Raw genomic sequence first — 24,467 nt, 5'->3', positions numbered from 1 at the left:
CGTGGGGGGCATTTTCCTGACCGCCCGCTCGGATTTATGATAATCCTAAAGCCGATCCCACCAGATTATTCTCCAAGGCGACCCCGCGGCGAGATAGACTTTTCCCCCCTCAATCGCGAATTGACTGGTCTCCTCCAAGAAAATCGGACATATTGTCACGTTTACAAGATGGAGTATCTCACTCTACTTGGAGAAGATGCTTATACATCATCATCGGCCCGCAAGATCCAGGATCTGATTGCGAAGACTAGTTCCGTCAAGGTTGATGAGGTTTCCGCCGTTTACATTCACTATGCCCGCTTGAAGCAGGCAACCAATGACGTCGCAAAGGTGAGCACAAATTATATTTATAAAACTTTGGAATGCCCAAATTTTTCACAAGTTTGCTCTTGCTAGAAAAATTACTGTTTTTGACTCCGAAATCGCAATGGAATATATTCTATACCTTAGTCGGGAAAAACCTGACTCTAACTAACATTATCAGGAAACTGATGCGAAGCTGAGGCAGCTCCTGCCCAACCCGCGGCCAGACTTCTTTCGTGAAGTTTCCGGTCCATCTGCTGCGAAATTCAAGGTCTACTATGTTACTCCCCGTAACATTTCGCCATGGAGCTCCAAGGCCACCAGCATCGCGGCGGTCTGCGGCGTGAAGAGCCTTGAACGCATCGAGCGAGGCCGTGCCATTTTGGTCAAATTTGCTGAGCCTTTTGAGGGATCTGATGATTTTTTCAAGCATGTGCTCTTTGACCGCATGACAGAGAACATCAGCAGCTCCGAGCCGGATGTTAAGGACATGTTTGCAGAGGGTCAGCGCATTCCTCTTGAGGTTGTGGACATCTTTGCCGAGGGCGCCAACCCAATTGATATCCTCGAAGAATACAACAAGGAGAGAGGTCTCGCCCTCGATGAGCCTGAAATGGAATACCTCATCCAAGCATATTCCAAAATCGGCAGGTCGCCCTATGACGTCGAGTTGTTCATGTTTGCACAGGTCAACTCGGAGCATTGCAGGCATAAGCAATTCAATGCAAACTGGATCATCGATGATGTGGCCATGGGCAAGTCTCTCTTCGAGATGATCAAGAATACCCACAAGAACAACCCCAAGTACACCGTTTCAGCCTACAGCGACAATGCCGCCGTTTTGGAGGGCAACTTCGCCAGCTTCTGGGCCCCAGACTACAACACTGGCTCTTGGAAAGCAACGAAGGAGATGGTCCACTACATCATCAAGGTTGAGACACATAACCACCCTACCGCAATTTCTCCTTTCGCAGGAGCTGCCACAGGTTCTGGTGGAGAGATCAGAGACGAAGGAGCTGTTGGAAGAGGATCACAGCCCAAGGCTGGCCTTTGCGGCTTCTGGGTCTCTGACCTCTTGATCCCAGATTTCGAGCAACCGTGGGAGATTGACTTCGGCAAGCCAGCTCATTATGCCAGCAGCTTGGATATCATGTTGGAGGCGCCCATTGGAAGCGCAAGGTTCAACAACGAGTTTGGTCGCCCCTGTCTCACAGGGTGCTTTAGAACACTCCTCACCGATACCGGCAGCAATGAAGCAGAGGATTACAGAGGATATCACAAGCCGATCATGATTGCAGGGGGTGTAGGCACCGTTCGACCCCAATTTGCAATTAAGCGCCAGGGAGATGTCAAGCCCGGGGCACATGTTATTGTTCTCGGTGGGCCAGCCATGCTTATTGGTCTCGGTGGCGGAGCTGCCTCTAGTAACGCATCTGGCGAAGGATCTGCCGAGTTGGATTTCGACAGCGTCCAGCGTGGCAACCCCGAAATGGAGCGCCGTGCGCAGATGGTCATCAATGCTTGCTGCGCCCTTAACGATGCCAATCCTATTGCCATGATCCACGATGTTGGAGCCGGTGGATTGTCGAACGCGTTGCCAGAGCTCGTCAAGGATGCTGGTTATGGTGGCAGATTCGAACTTCGTCAAATCGAAAGTGCGGACAGCAGTATGAGCCCATTGCAGATTTGGTGCTGCGAAGCACAAGAGCGTTACGTTCTCTGCGTAAACGAGGATGGCCTGAACAAGTTTGTCAACATTTGCAGTAAGTACTCTCGATGGTTATGGTTAATGCAAAGCTAATAATTTAGATCGCGAACGCTGTGGCTTCTCCGACGTTGGATCTGTAACCGGCACAATTGGTGGCAACGAATCTACACTTGTTGTCACCGACCGCGAAGGCAATGAATACCCAAAGCCGATTGATCTCCCGATGACGACACTCTTCCCTAGAGACAGGAAGCTGGAGCGAAACGTTAAGACTAAGAAGAATGATCTGAAGCCATTCGACAGTTTCCAGAGCCTCTGCGGCCTCAAGACCACGAAGTCTTGCCGCGGCAGTGCCGAGTTTCTCCACAGAGCAATGGAAATTGTCCTGAAGGTCCCCGCCGTTGGCTCCAAGGCATTCTTGATTACCATTGGAGACCGTACTGTCGGTGGAATGACCACTAGAGATCAGATGGTCGGACCATGGCAGACACCCGTTGCAGATGTTGCGGTGACCATTACCTCGCTCGCAACAGGAGGCATTCAAACTGGCGAGGCAATGGCCGTTGGCGAGAAGCCAGCTTTGGCACTGATTTCCCCTGCCGCTTCATCCCGCATGGCTGTTGCTGAGAGTTTGTTGAACCTGGCCGCTGCAGACATTCAGGGAGGCCTCGACCGCGTTCGCTTATCTGCCAACTGGATGGCAGCCGTGAACCACGAGGGCGAAGGCTCTGCTTTGTACGAGGCTGTCAGAGCCATTGGTATGGAGATGTGCCCCAAACTCGGCATAAGCATTCCTGTCGGAAAGGACTCCACATCCATGAAGGCTTCGTGGAAGGATAGCTCGAACGGAGAGTCGAAGTCTGTTACGGCACCCGTTACAGTCGTCATCTCAGCCTTTGCTCCAGTACAACGTGTCAGCCACACCTGGACTCCTGCGCTCCGAAGACTAGAGGATGTTGGCGAGACAGTGCTCATGTTTGTGGATCTTGCCCAAGGCAAACAGGCTATGGGTGGATCTGCATTCGCCCAGGCCTGCGGACAGCTTGGAAATGAGAGCCCTGACGTTCATGACGTCGACCTCATCACCGACTACTTTGATGCGATCATACAACTCCACGAGTCCGGCATTGTTTTGGCATATCACGATCGCTCTGATGGTGGTCTTTTCACGACTATTGTTGAGATGATGTTTGCCGGTCGCTGTGGAGCGGAAATCATGCTCGATGGTGTCGCGAAGAGCGACGAGACGGGTGATGTTTTGAATGCCCTTTTCAACGAAGAATTGGGAGCTATCTTCCAGGTTAAGAAGTCAGATGAGATTAACTTCATCAGATGCTTCGCAACTTGCGGTCCACCTCCAGGACTGGTCAAGAAGATTGGTCGCATCCCAGCTGCCACTAAGCAAGAGCTTTCCATTCGTTACAAGGCAGAGACAGTCACCCACCTGGACAGGTCGACTATGCAAAAATGGTGGTCTTCCACCTCCTACCAAATGCAACGTCTTCGTGACAACCCCGCCAGCGCTGATTCGGAGTTCTCGCTCATCAAGGACAACAAGGATCCTGGACTCTCATACAACCTTACTTTCGATCCGAAAGAGAGCATCCTGCCGATGACGACTCTTCTCAGCAGCCCATTTATCAAGGCTCCCCGCGTCGCCATCCTCCGTGAGCAAGGTGTTAACGGTTACGCCGAGATGGCGTTCGCCTTCAAGGCTGCTGGTTTCGATCCGATCGATATTCATATGACCGACATCATTGGCGGAAGATCTCTCGCAGACTTCGTCGGTATTGCTGCATGCGGTGGCTTCTCCTACGGAGATGTCCTTGGAGCTGGACAAGGCTGGGCCAAGTCCATTCTCATGCACGAAGAGAATGCTAGACCAGAATTCAAGAAGTTCTTTGAGAGGAAGGATACATTTGCTCTTGGAGTCTGCAACGGTTGCCAAATGTTCAGCAGGCTCGCCGAGCTGATCCCTGGCGCCGAAAACTGGCCGATATTCGTTGATAACGAGTCTCAGCAGTTCGAGGGCCGTGTCTCCATGGTCCGAATCAAGGATAACAGCGAGAACCCATCAGTCTTCTTCCGCGGCATGGACGGCAGCTCCCTGCCCATTGTCATTTCGCACGGAGAGGGCCGTGCCCAATTCAAGAACAACACTGACTTGGAGGCATTGACTAAGGCTGGGTTGGTTCCAATTAGGTACACAGACAACTACGGGAAGGTTACGGAGAAGTACCCACTCAACCCCAACGGCTCCGCACAGGGAATTGCTGGTGTGACAAGCAAGGATGGCCGAGTTTTGGCAATGATGCCTCACCCCGAGCGTTCTATCATGGCCAGCGTGGGAAGCTATATCCCCGATGGCATGACAGAAGAGTGGGGCGAGTATGGTCCTTGGGTCCGAATGTTCAAGAGCGCAAGACGCTGGGTTGGTTAGATGGAGTTCGAAGACGGCATTCACCTGGAGGCGGGAAGCGTCACAGAACATATTGATTTACGGAGTTTCAAGGTTGATTTTGTATGGGGCGCATCCCATGGTCAGATTGTGCAGTTCTCACTTCTGTCTCAAATTGGGACAAATAAATAGTTGCTATTAAAATACTTGAATTTAATATAAGTTTCCAAATCTTATGCATCTATATTTTATCGTTGATTGTTCCGGAGTATATCTTGACTCTATCTCCGAGTGACTAATATGCCAATTATAGTCTTCGGTAGTTGAGAGACTATATTTTAGTTATAATCGCTGTAATCACTCCTGTCATGTATAGTTGCTCTTCAGTCTTTTGGGCGGCACGAGTATGTGAAGTGTATTTCTGATGGACAAGGCTGAAGTTCATCGAGGCGATAAGTGCGATAAGCCAGGGCCGCCTTATTTGCGCTCGAGAATCGACAACGCGACTGCCTTCCCACGCATGAATAAACTTCAACATCATGACAACCTTGCCCTTTGACTCTATTGATAGTTTATGAGCCAAGCTGTATGAATTGAATACGAAGAATGGAGAAATTCTTGCGGGATTGGCGTCAGGATGCGTTGAATAAACATCAGTACGACTCGGCCATCTTCATTGGAGACAAACTGCTGGCCTTAACGAGTATGACCCCTCAGGCTATTGCTCCTGACAATTTTACTGATATATCCGTACTTGACAGACAATGACAAAGATGCGTTCTGGCTTGCCCAAGTCCACTTCTCCACCGGAAATTATACCCGCGCCCAAAGCTTCCTGGCGAAGCAAGACTTGGTGTCGAGGAACCCATCATGCCGATATCTAGCTGGCCACTGTCTCATAAAGCAAGGAAGATTTGAGGAAGCTTTAAATATACTGGGAGAGAATAACCCTACACATTTAATAGGGACGGCGGGCAACAACAGGCGGAAGATGCAACATACTGGTGGACATACCAGGACCAACTCAGTACACAGCAAGACATCGAAATCAAGTAAGCGAGACGAAGCAGCTCAAGAAGAGGATGCAAACATACGATTTGAGGCGGCAATGTGCTTTCTGAGGGGCCTTTGTTATGCTAAACAAAACGCCTTTGATAGGGCAAAGGAGTGCTACAAAGATGCTGTTGGTATTGATGTACAATGCTTTGAAGCATTCGAGCAGCTGATGAAGAACTGCCTCATGTCGCCAGATGAAGAGTGGCAGTTTTTGGAGTCTCTCGATTTTGATGCCATATCCGCAGATGACCCATCCTCACAGGAAGCAGCTGAGTTCACCAAGATGCTGTACACAACACGCCTCTCCAAATACAAAAATCCCGTCGCATTCACTACAGCCACCGAAACACTCTCCACACACTACAACTTAGCATCAAACCCCGACCTCCTTCTCTCCAAAGCCGACCTTCTATTCACCCAATGTCGTTTCAAAGAAGCCCTTCGCATCACGTCCTCTATAATCCAAGGGGACAAGTACAACTTCGCCATTTATCCACTGCACCTCGCCTGCTTGTACGAGCTAAATGAGAAGAACGCATTGTTTCTCGTCTCCCACGATCTGGCTGACAACCATCCCGATGAACCATGCACCTGGCTTGCTGTAGGCATCTATTACCTTGCCACGTCTAAAATCGCCGAAGCACGGCGGTACTTCTCAAAAGCGTCCATGATGGACCCGCACTTTGGCCCTGCATGGATTGGATTCGCGCACACCTTTGCAGCAGAAGGCGAGCATGACCAAGCTATTTCTGCCTACAGCACTGCCGCAAGATTATTCATGGGCACGCACTTGCCACAGCTGTTCTTGGGCATGCAGAACTTGCTTCTTAATAATATGACGCTGGCGGACGAGTTTTTGAAGACGGCGTATGGACTGTGCAAGACGGATCCTTTACTACTGAACGAGATGGGGGTTGTATTTTATCATCAAGATCACCTCGATAATGCGGTGACGATGTTTAAGACAGCTTTAACGATCGCTGTGGAAATTGACAGCGAGCCATCTGCCTGGATCTCAACTCAAGCAAACCTGGGTCATGCATATCGCCGTCTGGGTCGCTGGGACGAAGCCTTGGAGTCCTTCGAAGAGGTACTTCGAATGGGCGGAAAGGACCCGCAAGTCTTCTGTGCGAAGGGCTTGGTGTTGATGGAACAAGGAAAAGCGTTCGAAGCAGTAGGAGTACTCCATGAGGCACTTGGGATTAGTCCGCAAGATTCAATTGCAACGGAATTGCTGAATCGGGCCTTGGAAGAGACTGCGGAAGGAGGTATGGGCGATATACTTGGGGAAGTTGATGACGAAGCCTGGGAAAGGGAGCTAGAAGAGAGGAAACGGGAGGCTAAAGTCAGGGAGATGGGAAAGGGTGAGGAGAGGTATAGAAGCGCCATGAGGGGTAAAGGGAGGAGAAGCAGTAGGGGGGTAAAAGTGGACAGTTTGATGGAGTTGAGTAGTGATGATTAACGATCGATGGACCGGCCGAGCCGTGGATGGGCTAAGTGACGAGCAACGCTTGAAGGGAATGGGAATATTATTGATAGAACATATTCCATCAGTGCACGACGCTTCACAAAACCACTACCTGATTCTGGACGGATCTAACAAATCGGTGTTCCTACCGTTGTTGGAATATTTGCAAATGAGTTCTAAATATCTTTACATAAACCATCGACATCCATATTCTACAGCGCCATTCCACCAGGCGAATCGTACAACTCCTATGATCTGCACTAAAGGCCATGCCTCTGCCACCCACTGCTCTGACGTTCACACACCCAACAAGTTCTCTATTTCTTCCTCTTATTATTCCCTCTTAAGCCCCTCTTCCCGGCATTCGCCGCCTTTCGAATTGTAGCCTTCTTCCATGCCGTCCATCTATCCCCGGGCTTGAACTCTCTGACTTGGATCTTCGCACGCTCGGCCGCACGACCAATCTCCCAATTGGCCTCGCGGTACATGTATCCCGGTCTCAGCGTCAAAACCCTGCCCTCCTCTCCCTTCCTCTCACGGACCTTCTTTACCGGCGCTGGCGCCGACACCTGGCTCTGCACGGCGCCCTCCCCCGTCTGCAGTTCGGCCGACTCTTGCACAACCTCTGGGCTCTCGGCAACGGTCGAGAATTCCATCTGGCTTGCAACAAGGCCTAATCTCCGTCTGCGCATCGAGTTTCTCGGTAGGGGAAGGACTTGGTTTCGCTCGAAGACTACGCCGATGTATTGCCTCTTGGGGTGCCTTTCGGGATCTTTGTAATACTTCACGTAGCCGGATTCGGTCGCGTAGATGGTGTGGTCGCGGCCCATGGCACAGTTGTCACCGGGAAACCAGTGCGTGCCTCGTTGACGGAAGATAATGTTGCCTGGGATAACATATTGTTCTGTTCTGTGTCAGCCTGCCGTCTTGTCCAAATGGTATGCCCTGAGCGATCCTGTCATGCGACATTGGACACCCGACATGCAAAGAGCAAACGAACCTCCAGACTTCTTGCAACCCAGCCTCTTTCCCGGACCATCCTTCGCCTTGTTCACTGCTCCTTGCGCCTTATGCGTAGCATATCGGACGAAGTTCAAGTTTCCGGCCTGAGTTTCCTTTTGGCACAACCTGAGCGCAGCGAATGCCTCATTCAGTCCCGTGTGCGAATTCGAAGCTCCTGGTCGAACAATTGAAGTTAACGACGCCCTCAGCGGCGGCTGTAGCCGTTGTATCAGCATCTTGCCGTGCGGTGGTGGTATCTACCTATTTCGCTGCGCTTGGAGATGGGTGTCAATGAATAATTTGAGGCGGTCCCCGACTGATTAGTCATCAAGTGTACCATCCCGAGACAACTTGTCCTGAAGGCGAGGTGATATATTTTGGTTACTGAATTTACCAAGAATACATTCAGTAACTCAACTTCAGAATGTTTGGAAGAGTAACTCTTACAAGCGTTCTGCTTGTCGGTGCCCTGGCGGCGACCGTCAATGCACAGTTTGGAAATATGTTTGAGCAGTTTATGGGTGGTCAACAGCAACGACAGCATCATCAAGCTCCACAGAATGTTCCTAGCGACTCAGCTTGGTATCAACAAACATACAGCAATGGTATTTCTTTTTCAGACCCTGTGTATGGAGGGGCATAATGCTAATATTCCATAGCCCATTGCAGCAATTACCTCTGTCCAGGGACACTTTGTAAGCTTTACAATACCTCTGCTCATACCGACGACTAATAATGTCTATAGCATGTGTGTCCGTTCCCCACCACTGCCCATGTCAATTCCCGGCTGTAGAGGATAAATTTGAGTTGGGCGATGGATCAGCAATTTGCGTGTCGAAGGGCGGCTTCAAGGCGAATGAGGCTGCGCGGAAAGTCGAGTTGGCAAGGAAAGGACTGTTATAAAGGAGAATACGATAGATATATGGCGTTTGGGATACCACGTTGCGAAATATTGATGCGGAAATTAAGAATCTACATATGATTGCTCATGCACGACAAGGACTTCAAAGTGGTCATCTCGATCATTTATGCTTTGCCTGGCTAGTTCATCTTTTTAACATACCGAGAACTACAGAAACGAATAAGATAACGTCTGGAAAGCAGACTATTTCTTTCCTTCCTTGCCTGTGGGTATGTTGAACAACACAGCCGACTCACCATCCTTGTAGGCCTTGTCGACTCTGTAATAACCCTTGCGCTCGAACTGGATGATATCGTCGACCTTCAGATCCTGCACATTTTGATCGCAAAGAGCCGCGGATCTAAACTCGGTGACAGGGGTAAGGAACTTCTCCATCTCATCGTCCTCCTCGAGTTTGTCTTTCGTGATCAGGTAGTCAAAGTCAACCAGCTCCACTGGGATCAAAGTCTGGCCCACGAAAGATGCCCATGTCACCTTCTTCTCTGTCTTCTTAACATCACCCTCAAGGTGGAGTTCAAGCTCAACCGAAGTGATCGGGTCTGAGCCAACAATCTTGCGGACAATCGCGTTACCCCAGGCCATGAGCGTAATCTCTTCGCCCTCCTTCATGAGCTTGACATCAGCCTGCTCAAGAATAAGGACACTGCTGAAGGTGACCTTCTTCGTGCCAACCTCAGGGTTCTTGTTGTGCTTTGGCTTCTCCTCAGTGTAGGGCTTGTCCGGCCCACCAATGATGGTCGCCCGAACATTGTCCTGCTTATCAATGGCAGTAAATCTTGGCGCGACGGCATCAATGACCTTTTTGTTGGTGGCCCAAAAGTTGGTCCAGTCCATGTTGACGATATTTCTGCTCGGCCCTTGCTTCAAGATGAAATCACGCAGGGCCGGAATGGTCATGCCTCTGCGTCTAACACCACGGATAGTGGGCATACGCGGGTCATCCCAACCCCAGACTTTGCCGGTATCAATAAGTTTCGTGAGCTTTCGCTTTGAGAGGAAGGTTCGGATGAAGTTCATTCTTGCGAAATCCCAGATGTGTACTTGACGCAGACCCAGAATATCAATAAACCACTGGTACTGATCATTACGATCAGCGTACTCAGTGGTTCTCAGGGCATGCGTAACACCCTCCAAGGCATCGACGATGGGAACCGCCAAATCATATGTAGGGTACATCTTCCATGTCGTTCCGGTTCTGTGGTGAGGAAGAAGGTTGCAGCGGTAGATAACAGGATCGCGCATGGCCTTGTTTGGGTTGTCAACAGACATCTTTGCTCTGATGCAGTTCTTCTGGCCTTCCTCTGAAGCAACCTTCATTTCTTCGAAAATGCGAAGGTTCTCTTCAACCGTCCTTTCACGGCGTTCGCTGGCAATGCCCTTCCATCTCTCATCGCGCATTTTCTCCTGCTCGGTGTCATCCGCGTATGCGTGCCCCTCGGTAATTAATCGGATGGTATGTTCGTACAAGACCTGAAGATAATCGCTGGTGTAGCTGGTCTTGTCTGGTTTAATACCCATAAGAGCAAGGTCCTCGATGATCGAATCCTCGAACTCTTGCTTCTCTTTCGAAGGGTTGGTATCATCGAAGCGTAGAAGTAGGGTTCCCTTGTACAGGTCATGGGCAAAATAATCGTTCAGAAGGGCAGCCTTTGCGTGTCCAATATGGAGATATCCACTGCTAGCTGTTAGGGGTATTACCACGCACATTGAAATGGGTCTTACGATGGCTCAGGAGGGAATCTAGTGACAACACCCTGGTCGGCATTTTGAAGCGCAATGTTATAGCTTGCGCCGGCCTTGCTGAGAGCAGCTTTCTTTGCTTTCACGGCATCGTCTGCAACTTTAATCTCTGATTGGATTTCTGGGTGAGACTCCTCAACAAATACAAACCAGCGGGTGAGATTTGCGAGAGATCCCTTCTTCAAGAATGCGTTTGTGACCTTGTTGCTTCGTAGGGTTACCCATAGCTTGACATCAGCATCACTGATGCGATACCCGTCGAAGTAAGTTCTGAGCGTGAGATATTTGTCTAGTTTGAGCAAATGTGGCTCAACCGCTTTGTAATCTGGCACTGAGAGCGCAGACACAAGAGTTGCAACCTCGTCGCTGTTCATCTTTATTCTGGTCCAACACAGTTCGTGATTCACGTTAGTGGCGGGGTTGTATTTACCTGCCCGCAATAATCTGTGGGAGTTGGCCATTTTGAAGCTAGTACCTTCGGAACGGAGTTTCATATCTCCGACGTAATAGCGATATTTGTTTTGACCATCAAGCACGGACTTGAAGGGGCCAGGAACAAAATATACAACTACAACAAGATGGCGTCAACAAGGCCACCCTTGGCCCAATTAAATAGGCTCTGTATATCTTCGGCTCCCAGGCCCATGGTATACCGCCCTGCAGCCCTCATACACAACTCTATCCAGCAACGCTTTGCTGCCAAAAAGGCAGCCGGCCCGAACAAGTACACCGAGAAAAAGAAAGCCCAGAAGGCAGCGGAGAAAAAGAAGAGAAAGCCAAGGACTGCCTACATTCAGTACAACCTTAATGATGCCGACCAATTTGCGCTTTGCGATGCCATGCGGTATGTGTGGTTTCCCACGACTTTTAACATTCTGGGCTAACGCCATTTTAGCTATATTAGGGCCGCAGAAGTCGGGAGGCCGGCAACACAAGTAAAATACGAAGTGGCTCTGAAAGTCAAGTCACTCAAGAACGGGCCTGTTATGCGCAATAGACTACGCCTCCCTCATCCCGTGAAGACAGACGTGCGAATCTGTGTCATCTGTCCGCCAGATTCGAAATACGCGGAAGCTGCCCGAGCAGCAGGAGCATCACTTGTTGGCGAGGAGGAGATCTTCGAAGCGATAAAAGATGGGAAGATCGAATTTGATCGCTGCATAGCGCAGATTGATTCGTTGCAAAAGATGAATAAGGCTGCGTTGGGAAGAATCCTCGGACCCAGGGGTCTGATGCCCAGCTCAAAAACCGGCACTGTGGTGAAGGACCCAGCTGCTGCTGTTAGGGAAATGGTTGGAGGCGCAGAGTACAGAGAACGTTTGGGGGTGGTACGCATGGCAATTGGGCAGTTGGGGTTCACACCGGAAATGATGCAAGATAACATCAAGGTTTTCGTGGAGTCGGTGAAGAAGGACATGGCACAACTGAGCGAGAAGGTCAACAAGGAGATTGCAGAGGTCGTATTGAGCTCGACAAATGGACCGGGCATGACTCTGAGTGGCGATTTCAGAAGCCCGACGTCAACAATCAGTCCAAAGGATCTGACAGTATTATAGAGCAATAGCTTGTATTTTTAGTTGTACAGTACAATATTCACATTGCCTTCCCCGGGTATAGAATTCAAACGCCTGAGCTATGTGTCCCCAAACTGTTGCTTTCTTCTGAACTCGGAACCATTCAGTACTTTCACAGCCTCCGCAGCTTCATCCATCTCCCTATAAATGCCCATCACTTTCACCAGGCGTGCTCGAGAAGAATCGTCAGACCCATTGGCTTCTTTTAGGGCCGTATTAAGATCCAGAAGAAGGACACCCCTAACTCTCCCTATCCGCTGCTGCTGTGTAGCAACGAATGCATTTTCGTGGCCAGCCGCTCGAGCCATACGAACGACGTGGCAGTAATCTCTTACAAGACGCTGCAACTTTCTGATGCTGGCGCCTCCTGTGGCCATATCAAGGGTGAGCCCACCCTCATCCTCATCATCCTCGCTATCACTCCAAACCTCGTCTCGAGTCTGTCTATCCACAGAGCCCATCATCAGATTCTCCTCCAGTTCTTCTAACGTGGCATCGAGCTCCAGCATAGTTCTTGCCGTACTGATCTCCCAGTTGATCTGTGACTTCTCGCTGAGCAGGCCATCAACATCTTGGCCCTTAGCCTTTATCTTGCCCCTCACTTCTTCAAATCCTCTCTTGAGACCTAGGAGGCCCACACGCACATCCTCAACCTTCTCCTCTCCACCACGAAGGTCCGAGCCAAGACTTAGAAATTGCTCGTAGTTAACATTGACGAGGTCGAGGAGCTCTTTGGACAATGCTTGGGAACGCTCTCTCAGATCTGTACGTAAGTCCTCCAGGGTTTGATGGCGGTCTGCAAGGGTGGAGAGGTAGTCGGATGCATCAAAGTTGGGAACCAAGAAGTCACTCCTCGGGAGAGCTTCTGGGTATGGTAGATTGTCCTCGTCGTCTGCGGATGAGGCGCTTGCAGAGTCACCCCCAAAGTAAAAGCCATTCATGGTTTCCGGTTTATCTCCCAAATTCCCTCCTTCCCGGGCTTTGAGTATCTCGAACTGGTATATTGGTTTTGGTACATGTGTTTTGATGAGAATCACGTGTCGTCCTCCCTCAAGATTCCGATGAAGGCATTGGCAACGCTAAAACGGTGACAAGGCCCACAAGCGCTCGTTTCTATTGGCCCTAACTTAGCGATGCAGGGGTGTGAAGTGTTTTTATCAGATCATCACATCTAATCTGATCCGATAAAGGCCGCCTCTCCCACTCATTCGTGGCACGTTCGTACACAGTCATCGTCCTTATATCAACCTCACCGCACTCCTGCAGTCTATAGCTGCAGGTAACTACTGTGGATGACAAGCAACACAGAGAACTAGATTGTAACAAGAAAATGGCTTCACCTTACTCCACAATGAGCACCCCGTCGTCAACCAGCTCGACAGCAAACCTGGCGCCTGCTCCGCCAACTCTTGCGATCAAACCTGTCTCTCTGGCATCCAATGCAATGGGAAGTCCTATGAACAGCTGTGATAGCCCTGTGCCGTTGGGACCTAGAAGAGAATGGGTCATACCCCCACGACCAAAGCCGGGAAGGAAGCCCGCGACAGATACCCCACCAACGAAGCGGAAGGCGCAGAACCGAGCTGCACAACGAGCTTTTAGAGAGAGGAGGGCGGCAAGAGTCGGTGAACTCGAGGAACAACTGAAGGAGACGGAGGAAGAAAGGCTCAAGCGAGACGCACAAACGAAGGCCGAGCTGGACGACGCTAGAAGTCATGTTTCGAAGCTAGAAGCAGACATGCAAAGGGTGCTCAATGAAGTTATTGAGTGGAAGCAGAAATACCACAGAGCAGAAGATCTGCTAGAAGCGGAGCGGGCAGAAAAGGCAGCTCTAAATAACGAGTTAATTTATTTACGGAAGGGAGCACGAGCAATTGGAACAGATGCCGTTGTTCTACCCCCGAGACGAAACAGGTCTCATCTCAAACCAGAGTCAGCTCAACTTCAAAACCCAGCTCCAGCAGCGAATGCAGATCCTATTGGATGTGGTAACTGCACATCTACCAGTGGATGTGCCTGTGTTGAGAAGGTCATGGTAATGGCTACGTCAACATGTGGACGATGTTCTATTGATAGTCATTGCGAATGTTTGGAGGAAACATTGAAAGGCCCCAATAGCGCCGACAGTGCGATGGAGGTTGAGGTGAAGCGATCGCGCGACTCGTCGCCTTACACAAACAGCAAACGGACACGACTATCTATTGAAGATAACACTCCACAAGAGATTGATTTCACCGCCATGTTCTCTAGCAAACCCATCTACGCTCCAGAGCCACCACCTCGAGACTATGGAACAGCCAGCACAGCATCCCGCCCACCACCGGGAGAGTCATGTGGCTTCTGTGACGATAGCACATACTGTGCATGTGCCGAAGCTGCCGAAGTCGCGGCCCGCGAGCTAGGGCACGAGAACCGCCTTCCACCCCTAATGAGCGAAGTTACCCCGCCACCTTCAGACAGCGATATCAACGCTATGGAGTCTTACAAGCTACCCTCGCTCTATCCAAACCATATCCAATCATCTTTGGAACCACCGCCTAAATCTTCAAGCAATCCTTCTAATTCATGTGCAAACGGACCTGGTACTTGTCAACAGTGCCAAGATGACCCAAAATCCGGGCTCTTCTGCCGCTCTCTGGCCGCAATTCGTGCCACCAACCCATCGTTCTCTGGCTGCTGTGGCCAAGGCGGTCCTGGTGGATGTTGTAAAGACACACCATCTCAACCACCACCATGGCCAGAACCTCGCAAGGCTAGACCGGTGCTTCCCGGCCCAGCTCTCTCTTGTGCAGAGACCTATAAGACACTCGCTAGCCACCGCAACTTCGAGGCTGCGAGCGATGAGATTAGTAAATGGCTGCCAAAATTAGCAACTGCCCCGCCGCGGTATCCCGGACGCGAGGCGACAGATATCGATGCAGCGAGTGTAATGAGTGTTATCAAGTATTTCGACGTAAGGTTTGGACGAGAATAGAGAGATGTTACACGACTGATGCCGCAAGGCGCATACCCCGGATGTGAGAATTAAGGGACAAGGGTTTTAGGGTCTGGGAAATAGGATTGGTTGGTTGTGTGCTATAACTACCCTGACGGATTTGGAGCCTCATGTTTCAATTGTTTCAATGGATTACTGGTGCCACCTAAAAAGTGTGAGGAGGGACCATGGATTAGAGTAGAGCACTGTATATAGCGTTAGGCCAGTCACATATAAATGAACAGAACGATACACATTCTATTACTTTCAATGGTTAGTATTGATATACATAGTCCATCTTTAGACTTTTTAGTGGCACAACTACGGATAGCGAAGTGGAGGTTCTCATGTCACATGCTCTAGAATAAATGATGATCCCTTCTCTCCAACTTTGAGTACCCAATGGAATAAAGCTGTTGGCCAGTCTAGCGGGGGGTCGGCGTAGGAAACGACGGGTGAGGTGGTGTTGCGTCTGCATTAGTCTCATATGCAGGCGAGTATGCGTTGGCATTTCTCTTCGGCTATTTTTTATGTGCCTCCCTGACTCTCCGACTATTCTCTGGTCAAAATAGATGATGGTCTGTGGAGGGGAATCTGACACCTTGGACGTTGACTGTGCCCATGCTTATGCGGCCCTTTTGGCGGCCAGCGCATCTATGACAAGGGCAGCGAGCGAGCAAGTGCTGGGTCAGGGAGGGAGGATGAGATGATATTTGTGGCACGTATCTCGTGATGTGGTGGTTACTTCGTGTTTGCCGCCAGAAGTACAGAGGGCGCACTGCGATCGGGTTGGTCTTGATGTCGCAGAACGGTTTGAATCAGCTTCTGGTGCTGTTTGCACAAAGCTGAAGATGCTACAGGACGCCTGTAGTAAGATGAACAACAGCGGTGCATACTATGGGATGTGACTGGGCTGTATGAACAACAGCGGTGCATACTATGGGATGTGACTGGGAGGTATGAACAACAACGGTGCATACTATGGGATGTGACTGGTACTCCTGCATTTTGCCTCCGTATAGCACAGGTAGAGGTAGCACTTGAATGCTTGATAAGGCAACAGGTTCATAGGAAACGACATATGAGCTGGGTATGAGCTGGCAAAGTAAATATTGCCACTCCTGTAGATGGCCAGTACGAGCATCGTTGTTCCTGTCTGGCTGCTCACCAGCGTTGTCTTTCCGCATATCTGCATGTTCCAGCAAAGCAATTTGTATTCCATCCCCCTTGATGGTAAGGGCAGGTGGTAGGTAGGTACCCTCGTCAGATTTTGCATCTGTCGCAGGCTGAAAAGAGATCCAAAGGCTGGTAAAGGCTGGTAAAGGCTGGTAAAGCCTGGTAAAGCCTGGTAAAGGCTGGTAAAGGCTGGTAAAGCCTGGTAAAGCCTGGTAAAGCCTGGCAAAGGCTGGTAAAGGCTGGTAAAGGCTGGTAAAGCCTGGAAAGGCTGGTAAAAGTCAACTTCGTATTGTCAATCCATATTCAATATGTATTGGCCGCCGCTGTCGCCAAAGAAATCCTGGTTATCGTGGCCTGTGCATCACATCGATGTCTGGCGCATGGCGTATGTTGATTGGCCCTTTATATTCTGGGGAGGGATGATATGCTGGCAACGTGGGCCAGCATGAGCCACCACGCCCAGTTCCTCACCACTGTGGGTGATCTGCAGAGTCCGGCTGGCAGTTGTGCTGGCTCTGCACCATGTTAGCTCCGCTGTTGCGTTGCGCTGCTATATATTACCATCTCGAACCTTGAGATATATTTCTTCTTCTCGTATTTTGCTGAGCCTTGTTCGAAATTGCTGCGCGACCGGACCCTGGGTGTATTAATATAACATGACTTGGACGGCGACGAGGAGCTCTTATCAATTGGTTTATCGGTGCTGGAATTCGCCCCGCTGTTGACCCCCGACGTGTGCCAGCGACGACAACGAGAAGGCTGAGCAGCCTCACAGTCAACTCGACCACTGGTTGGATTCACTTCACGCTCGACAAATATATTTACCTGCCTTTACCTACCCTTTCTGGTGTCTCGCAGCTGAGAAAGCTCGAGACTTAGACCAGAAAACACGCAGATGGAGTGATGATCCAAATGCAGCGGTCCACCTCCCTTCCTGGGCCAGCTCACGCTTCTCCCTGTATGTACTGGAGGACCGGAATGGTCAACGGAAGGAGAGCAGCGAGCTAATGAATCTTTTACTAGCCCTACCGACAAGCGAACCTTTGTTTAATTCTAAGAATGCAGTCAATCAAACATCACGGCCCCCATCTTCGAACCCGCGACACGCGCCCGAAAGGCAGAGCCCATATGCATCCTTTTTAAAGCCTGCCGATCATGGGATACGTGATACTAATGCACAGGAAGATGCCACCAAGACTCCTAGTTCAGAAACTTCGAAATCGCCACCTCCGACACTCCATAAGCCGCTGCTCGAAGACGTGTCCCAATATACGACTATTGATATGCGAGATGCAGCTATAGAGGCTAACTCTACCACACTTGAAGAGCTTGCTCACCTAGTCAGGCTTTCTACATACCAAGAGCGAAAACGCCGACAAACCCGCGTCCGGCTACAAAGATCATTGGTGTCCACTGCCCTCTCCGCCCGTCTGGCACGTTGCGGAGAACTCGCCCACCGGACTCTGGTCGACAGCTTTCGCTCGGATGATAAAAAGACCTTTGCCACACTTAACAATGCAATACATGACGTTAGCAATTCTTGCGATGCCACCAGGAGATTTGCTGCGTTGGAACCGGACCCGGATATTGGACAACCAGGCCATGGTCGCCCAGACGAGCCGGGAACCTACTGGACTTTCATGCATGAGATTCCCACTCAGACCCGTGATACGTTACTCAACTTTTTGACTCAAATTCGAACGAATCCTGAATACCTGGCTACCCGCATATGCGCTCTAACGCCGTCTGAGCTGACGGCATTGACTGTATTTCACCAAGGATTGGAGCCCGTCGATTCCGTTCTGCCATTCCACACACGTCCTCGAGGACAGGCTGCAAGCCTGAATCGGCCTTCTGCACATTCCCCTTCTCCAGTTGAGCGTCTACTCTCTTTCCAGCGTCATGACCCCTTGTCTGCTCTTATTCATACTTGCTTTGCAAATTCGGCGGGCCCTGATTCCTCGGAGCACCTGAGACGAACCGAGATATGGGCCATGGTGTGTGCTAGACTGATCAGCACCGAAAATAAAATCGCCATCGACCCGTTCATATGCAGCGTTTTAAACATTTGGACTGCCATGAGAGAATGGTCCGGCCGCAGCAATCTAGAGTGGTATCTCATGAAAACCCTAGAAGACGGGGCCTTTATAGTGGAGAAATCAGAGGGACAATCTGGTATCCGGGCCCATGGAGAACCAAGGAATGTCAAGGACTCCATTGCTGCCGAGGAATTTTTTGATTCTGCCATTAAGGGACTCTTTGAGATTGTGGATGACCCAGGTGCTGAAGGGATCCCAGAGAGCGTTCTTGAACTAGGTAACGCAATCCTTCGGAAACTGGATCCCAGAAAACACGGAGCCACAAAGAGGTTTCTCGTGTCCAAATGGCTGTTTCTTGATTTTCTCCTTAACGCTATTGTTCACCCCGAGGTATTTTCCATGGAGCCATCTATCGGTATGTTTTAGCTAACGGTTCTGCAGTCACATGGGATGATGACAGAATACCATATCTCCGAATATGCAAGACAGAGGATTCTAAAGGAAGTGGCTTTGAGGGCCGGAAGACTAGTTGTTGACCTTACATGGTAAATCCCCTGCATTCGTATATAGTCGCAAGGAAATTAACATCTGCTCAGGAAACAATCACCAGCCACTCCGCCTGACATCAAAGTTCACATCGAAAATATCATGGGCCGTTTCCGAACATCAAAGGTTTACAGGTCAAACCCCAAGTTGCTCCCTGCCAGGTCAATCACTTCACTCAGAGAAACTGCCGAGGTTCGCCCTTATCTTGTCATAAGCCCCTCTGATCTGGTAACTATGGTAAATGCCTTATTCCCCGAGCGGCGTCCCACTTCTGGATCCGCGGCTAGCGAGTCTCATTTTGGCGGGTTCCCTTCTGCGGCATCATCCATCTCTGGATTCTCCGTGATATCAAGGCCACCTTCCATGGCTCCCACTTCCCGGGGATTTGATACAGCATCCATAGTAAGTGAGAGTGAGTCGTCCATCTTCAGCGACGTAACGTCTCGAGAACCTCTCCTTGATGACAACTCAATTGCCACTCACCGATTCTCGTCCACCTCTATCTCATCTATGAGCCAGGGTCCGAAATTTGACGATGAAGGGTACCACCTTAGACAGGCAATCAGAGAGATGTCACATACTTTGGGACAGGACATCGTATCCGGATCATGTCACCCTTGCGCTGAACAATGGACCGTTCTATTCATGGAATTAGATGGAACACATTTATCCACCCAGATGCTCCATGACGAAGACGAGGTGGAAGATGAAGAAGAGACGTCGAGCAGTGATAGCGATGCGGACACCCAACGATCCAGACCAGACCTTGACAAAGACTATCATCAATTACGTGATTCGATTTTGAAACTCGTCGGCGAATATGAAATACCCCGATCAATTGACGATACAAACGATTCAAGAACATTCAGTAACAGAGCAAACATCTTAGAAGGTCGGAAAGCGAATCGCCTTTATAGAAAGAAAAGCTCCCGCGGACTGGAGGCACAATCTAGAAATCCATACAGGGCACATACACTCACTTCACCTATAATCCCAGATGATATCAGGGAAGACCAGCAGGATGACAAGACTCGACATAACGAGGCTAATGACGCAAATTCATCCGTTCTACTAGACATGCTAGAAGCAGCAGAGAAACAATGCCAGGCACAGTCTGACTTTGTAAATGCTCACCTCTACTGGAAGACAACGCAGCAGTTGCATACACTTTCATCCTCTTCTCTAAGGCAAAACGGCTTTGTTTCACTTCTGAACATCTTTTCACGCGGACCGAGGGACTCAATTCGACGTTCTGCAGCTGCCATTGAGGAATACGATGCCTGGCTTGTCTGGCTCAAGCAGTTACAGGAGCGGCACGACACGATGATAGAGGCAATGACGAGGAGCTACAGAGCGCTGCGAGACAAGATGTGGTACGTCACAGATGTAAGAAACTCGGCCGCTTATGATGGTACTCGTAACGTGGCGCTTGCTCTCAGGGCGATGGCAAGGCCCAAGAATAATAAGCGTCCAATCTCTGCGACCTCGCGCGCGCGTAATATTAACCGGCCATCAACAACAAACAACTTCCTTGTCAGGACTGAGACTCAAGTCCTCGACATCCTAGCAGCATCCGACGAACACGGTGGTCCCAATAAGCTATCCGACGAACAGTCTGACAAAACATCAAAATGGCTATCGCAGTTTGGTATCGAGAACTTTTGCAAGGGAGAAGAACGGATTCATCGATTCTGTCTTGAGATTGATAGCTGCATCAGCAAATTGGTGGGAGATAGCTTGATGGATGGGCCAGTTCTGTGGTCCAGTGAGCTTTTCTACCGCGATAAGCGGTACCTAGACACTGGCAGGCAAAAGGGAGACTTGGTACTGAATGGATTTGGCGGGCTCGGCATATCCGGCGATGGCACTGATCCGGACTCTTCCCAGCGAACTTCAAGGGGCATGGATATCAACGCCACAGCTCGCGCAAGCCCCCGTGATCTTCGATCGATGTCCATGCAAAACGGTTCTCAACAGAGCTTCGATTCGAGCAAATGGGGTTCGTCGAGATTGAGCGTTTCCGGCGACATTATGGATTCTCAGGACTATTTTGGTCATGCGAGCCCAGTTCTCGCTATTGACACGGCCACAACATTCTGGTCGCCGTTTAACCAGCAGGTACGATCACCGATGCCAAGTGTTAGAAGCTTCCGTCCTGGGACATCATCGACAACAAATGACACTGTGATGGATGCTGGCGCCGAAACTACAAATGCCCCAACGAAGCAGACTTTCTTAATGGAGTTGAAACAGACTCTTACTGCTTTGCTGATTAGTGATCTGGGAAGCCTGGTATTCTCTCGTGGAAGCGAGACAGATTCGTGGTTCTCTGGTGACCTTGGACAAGAGTGCATGGATAGGAAAGCACGCAAGGACCGAAAGGCTAAACGGAAGAGCAAGCGTGGCCTTGAGAAGAAGAGAAGCTTCCGCGACTTAAGAGCGGCTCACAGCAAAGAGGCACAAACAAGTGAATCTTCGGAAGTCCCAGAGAAGATCGCTACTCGGGATTCGTCTCGACTAAGCCATGGAAGCTCCACGCCTTCTCACCATTCTCGGACTAACAGCTCTGCAACATTGGATGCATCCGCCGGGGCCTCCATGAGGCAACAAATTAGAGAGAATACTTCGACAGACTTCCCGTACAAGGCAGCTTTCCGCAAGCTCCTCACTATGTTCTCAGTTCACCCCAATCCATATTCTAAGCTGAACGCATTATATGAGCTGGAGCATCTGGTTATTGCTTCTTTGACGACAATTCCTCGACGAAAGGCAATGAAGCATGGTTCATACATGGGTTCGCCGAGATCATCAACCTTTCCAACAGACTATAGCCGTGAGCCAAGTTTCGTGACTCCTCGGGCCAGCAATGTCGGCGAGGCGATTGATAATTGCAAAGAACGCCGTTCGCACGCCATCTATGAAGCCGAACCAGCTCCACCAGCGCGCAAAGCCGAGTCCCGTTCCATGACTTCACCGGCCCCTGCAACTACAAATATGATTGTTGATGTACTTCAAGATCTTTTCCGCGAGGCCGGAATGCGTCCCAAGTCTTTATTCCGCGACCTTCAATATATTGCGGCATTTATTCCTGCATCGGTTCTTGATAAAACCGACCGTGGGAAGGCTTTCTGGGATGCGGGTCTGGCTGCCCTCGGGTTGAAGCAAGATGTATGCCGCACTATGATCGATATTGCAGACGAGATTGTCCAACATTACACGTCCACACGCCAGCCTGTCCCGGCGCCAATGGCCCCAGGACAGTCGCAAAATTCTTCGCGTGGATCTGTGGATTCGAATTCGGAACCTGAGATCATGCAATATGGAATGCAAGATGCAGCTCGCATGTGGACTATAACGGCAAAAGAAGGAGATCCAGCAGCGGAACGCGAGCTTGCTATCTTCTATCTCACACACCCAGAACTAGTGGAGAGGACGACGCTGCCTCTGTCAAGACCGAGAGAGACGTTCAAGGCCCAGGTAATGGAAATGCATGCTGGTGGTGGAGAGGGTGATCGAGAGCGGAGTGACCCAGCGACCATGTGTGCGGCGTATCACTGGATGGAGTTGAGTTCACAAGGCGGAGATGAACTGGCCAAGAAGTACTTGAGGCAGAGAGAGGAGCTGAATGCATTGCCATGAAAACTGCGACTGGCGTTGACAGTGCGGGCTATGTATTTTTTGTCTCATTTGGGCGATGCTTTCTATACCATTTGCTTTGAGTTTGCAAGCATTTAGCGCACGTTATTTGGGAGGTTATTTGTCTTTTTGTCCGTTTAGTCGTTATCGTATAGAAACAACCTGTGCAGGTAAAACAGAACTGCTACTGAGGGTTAAAAGGAGATTTCAATTTATTATGCCCATTAAAATAACGTATTTCACATACGAGTCGCCCACACAAGCGAGTCGTCAACCAAAACAGCAAAAAATTGACTATTACTACAACTACTACTACACCACCCTTTTTGATGACCCTTATTCAATTGTAATTGATTCCTAGCGCCTCTCACACTTATGGGTATTATGTCCGACCTTCTCACATTAGCCATAGTGCCGTTGCTAGGCCTTAGAGCCCACCTGCTAAGCAGTCCTACTTGCTACCTCTATATGGACTTAAGCATCAACCTTAGTACTCTAAAGGATATTCTCTCCCTCTTGTACAGAGAGGCTCCCCCTTGCATTATACACGTCTTACGCTTCCTTATTTTTCTGTTCATTTGCTACTTGTAGAGCCTTAACTTCTACCTTGAGTAGAATAGCAGAATGCATCATCATTTCTACCCCTTTAACAAGGCAGCTAATAGCATCATTAATTAAGCTAGGAGAGCTGTTCTAATGTTGTACAATATAGTTCTTAATGTGCTCTATTTAAAAGTTAAGCTCCCTTATAGTTTAGAGAGTGTAGATTTAAGCAGTGTGTTAAATAGTATGAACCCGTATACTGCCAAGGAATGCACATGCCAGCATAAAGCACGTGTGTGATAGTTGCTCTACCAACATGATAATAACCTCAGTAACACAATGTTTATTTATCCCAAATTTTCCTATTTGGGACCCACTCAGACTCTATGATGTCAGGAAAAGTGCTTGGCAGTATACGGGTTCATACTATTTAACACACTGGATTTAAGTAAGAGAGAACATTCTATAGCTTGTATAGAACTAGTCCTATAGCTTAGAACCTACTCTTAATGTTCTGCTTTATAAATGTAGCATTAAATGCTCCTTTAAATGTAGATGTAACGCTGCTTCCTATCTAATTGTAACTGACTTCTAAACCATAGAAGATACAGAGGTTTCTTGCGTAAGGTTGACTTGACAGTGTTACGATATCAAGTGCGCCTTGCAGCTCGAGTGGGGGTTCAGGGGTTGGAGCGAAGTTTTCAGTTGTGGAGTGAATTCTCAGAACTGGTCTCGCTAAAGAGAATTCACTCCACAATAGCTGTATATAGATCGAGCCACTGCTCGAGTGCTCCTCTTCTCTTTCCTTTCTTCTCTAGATTGAGTTTAATTCATAATACCCAACTGGCGCCCTATGCCTTGGTGAACCGTGACAGACAGAGGAGGCAGGGGATTAGACACAAAGGTTTCCAAGTAACACGTTACAGTATTGTAAAGAATACTATATTGAGTTGAGCATGAAGCTCCTATCTAAGGAAATACTATCTACTTATATAGTGGCGTCGTGCCAAAGGGATATCCATGGATAACATGGATAACATAATATCCAAGATATCCAATGTTATCCATCACCTGATATTCCGTGGATCCCTGTGGATAACATGGATAACATAATATCCAAGATATCCAATGTTATCCATCACCTGATATTCCATGGATCCCTGTGGATAACATGGATAACATAATATCCATGATATCCAATGTTATCCATCACATGACATTCCGTGGGTCGCCGTGGATAACATGGATAACATAATATCCATGATATCCAATCTTATCCATCACATTGTAATGGTGGGTGCACCAGATGTGAGAATCTAGCCACCCAAGGAAGGGATGAATTTACTAAGACAACACACTGTCTTAGGAAACAGAGCCAAAGG

The 24,467-nt window shown here is 49.4% G+C and overlaps 9 protein-coding genes across 9 annotated transcripts; 6 read left to right on the top strand and 3 right to left on the bottom strand.

Moving 5' to 3' along the window:
* Positions 1-114: 114 nt before the first annotated feature.
* VC83_01790 (uncharacterized protein) lies at positions 115-4,604 on the top strand. Its single transcript, XM_024465464.1, has 3 exons — positions 115-330; positions 485-2,066; positions 2,113-4,604. Exons 1-3 carry the CDS (start codon positions 169-171, stop codon positions 4,449-4,451), a joined length of 4,083 nt encoding a protein of 1,360 aa, XP_024327069.1. The 5' UTR covers positions 115-168; the 3' UTR covers positions 4,452-4,604.
* Positions 4,605-4,804: 200 nt separating this feature from the next.
* CDC16 (anaphase promoting complex subunit cdc16) lies at positions 4,805-7,132 on the top strand. Its single transcript, XM_024465463.1, has 2 exons — positions 4,805-5,112; positions 5,171-7,132. The coding sequence occupies exons 1-2, from the start codon at positions 5,016-5,018 to the stop codon at positions 6,925-6,927; spliced, it is 1,854 nt and encodes a 617-aa protein (XP_024327284.1). The 5' UTR covers positions 4,805-5,015; the 3' UTR covers positions 6,928-7,132.
* Positions 7,133-7,250: 118 nt separating this feature from the next.
* On the bottom strand, positions 7,251-8,171 carry MRPL2 (54S ribosomal protein L2 mitochondrial; the record flags this gene model as incomplete). Its single annotated transcript, XM_024465462.1, has 2 exons — positions 7,251-7,837; positions 7,934-8,171. 2 exons carry the CDS (start codon positions 8,169-8,171, stop codon positions 7,251-7,253), a joined length of 825 nt encoding a protein of 274 aa, XP_024327285.1.
* A 188-nt stretch (positions 8,172-8,359) lies between these two features.
* On the top strand, positions 8,360-8,838 carry LCL2 (Long chronological lifespan protein 2; the record flags this gene model as incomplete). The annotated part of the gene is made up of 3 exons (XM_024465461.1): positions 8,360-8,540; positions 8,595-8,630; positions 8,681-8,838. 3 exons carry the CDS (start codon positions 8,360-8,362, stop codon positions 8,836-8,838), a joined length of 375 nt encoding a protein of 124 aa, XP_024327288.1.
* Positions 8,839-9,039: 201 nt separating this feature from the next.
* On the bottom strand, positions 9,040-11,025 carry VC83_01786 (uncharacterized protein). Its single transcript, XM_024465460.1, has 2 exons — positions 10,580-11,025; positions 9,040-10,532 (listed from the first exon to the last, which is right to left on the bottom strand). Exons 1-2 carry the CDS (start codon positions 10,969-10,971, stop codon positions 9,041-9,043), a joined length of 1,884 nt encoding a protein of 627 aa, XP_024327289.1. The 5' UTR covers positions 10,972-11,025; the 3' UTR covers position 9,040.
* A 126-nt stretch (positions 11,026-11,151) lies between these two features.
* Positions 11,152-13,313, top strand: MRPL1 (mitochondrial 54S ribosomal protein mrpl1). Its single transcript, XM_024465459.1, has 2 exons — positions 11,152-11,441; positions 11,493-13,313. Exons 1-2 carry the CDS (start codon positions 11,176-11,178, stop codon positions 12,151-12,153), a joined length of 927 nt encoding a protein of 308 aa, XP_024327286.1. The 5' UTR covers positions 11,152-11,175; the 3' UTR covers positions 12,154-13,313.
* On the bottom strand, positions 12,231-13,112 carry VC83_01784 (uncharacterized protein; the record flags this gene model as incomplete). The annotated part of the gene is made up of 1 exon (XM_024465458.1): positions 12,231-13,112. One exon carries the CDS (start codon positions 13,110-13,112, stop codon positions 12,231-12,233), a length of 882 nt encoding a protein of 293 aa, XP_024327287.1.
* Positions 13,314-13,501: 188 nt separating the features above from the next.
* VC83_01783 (uncharacterized protein) lies at positions 13,502-15,145 on the top strand (the record flags this gene model as incomplete). The annotated part of the gene is made up of 1 exon (XM_024465457.1): positions 13,502-15,145. One exon carries the CDS (start codon positions 13,502-13,504, stop codon positions 15,143-15,145), a length of 1,644 nt encoding a protein of 547 aa, XP_024327292.1.
* Positions 15,146-16,892: 1,747 nt separating this feature from the next.
* On the top strand, positions 16,893-23,099 carry VC83_01782 (uncharacterized protein). The gene is made up of 4 exons (XM_024465456.1): positions 16,893-17,279; positions 17,345-18,750; positions 18,802-18,905; positions 18,957-23,099. Exons 1-4 carry the CDS (start codon positions 17,225-17,227, stop codon positions 22,543-22,545), a joined length of 5,154 nt encoding a protein of 1,717 aa, XP_024327293.1. The 5' UTR covers positions 16,893-17,224; the 3' UTR covers positions 22,546-23,099.
* The last annotated feature ends 1,368 nt before the right edge of the window (positions 23,100-24,467 follow it).

Source organism: Pseudogymnoascus destructans (genome assembly GCF_001641265.1).
Source record: "Pseudogymnoascus destructans isolate 20631-21 unplaced genomic scaffold scaffold_3, whole genome shotgun sequence".
NCBI classification, from domain to species: domain Eukaryota; kingdom Fungi; phylum Ascomycota; class Leotiomycetes; order Thelebolales; family Thelebolaceae; genus Pseudogymnoascus; species Pseudogymnoascus destructans.
This window is presented reverse-complemented; position numbering and strand designations above follow the sequence as displayed.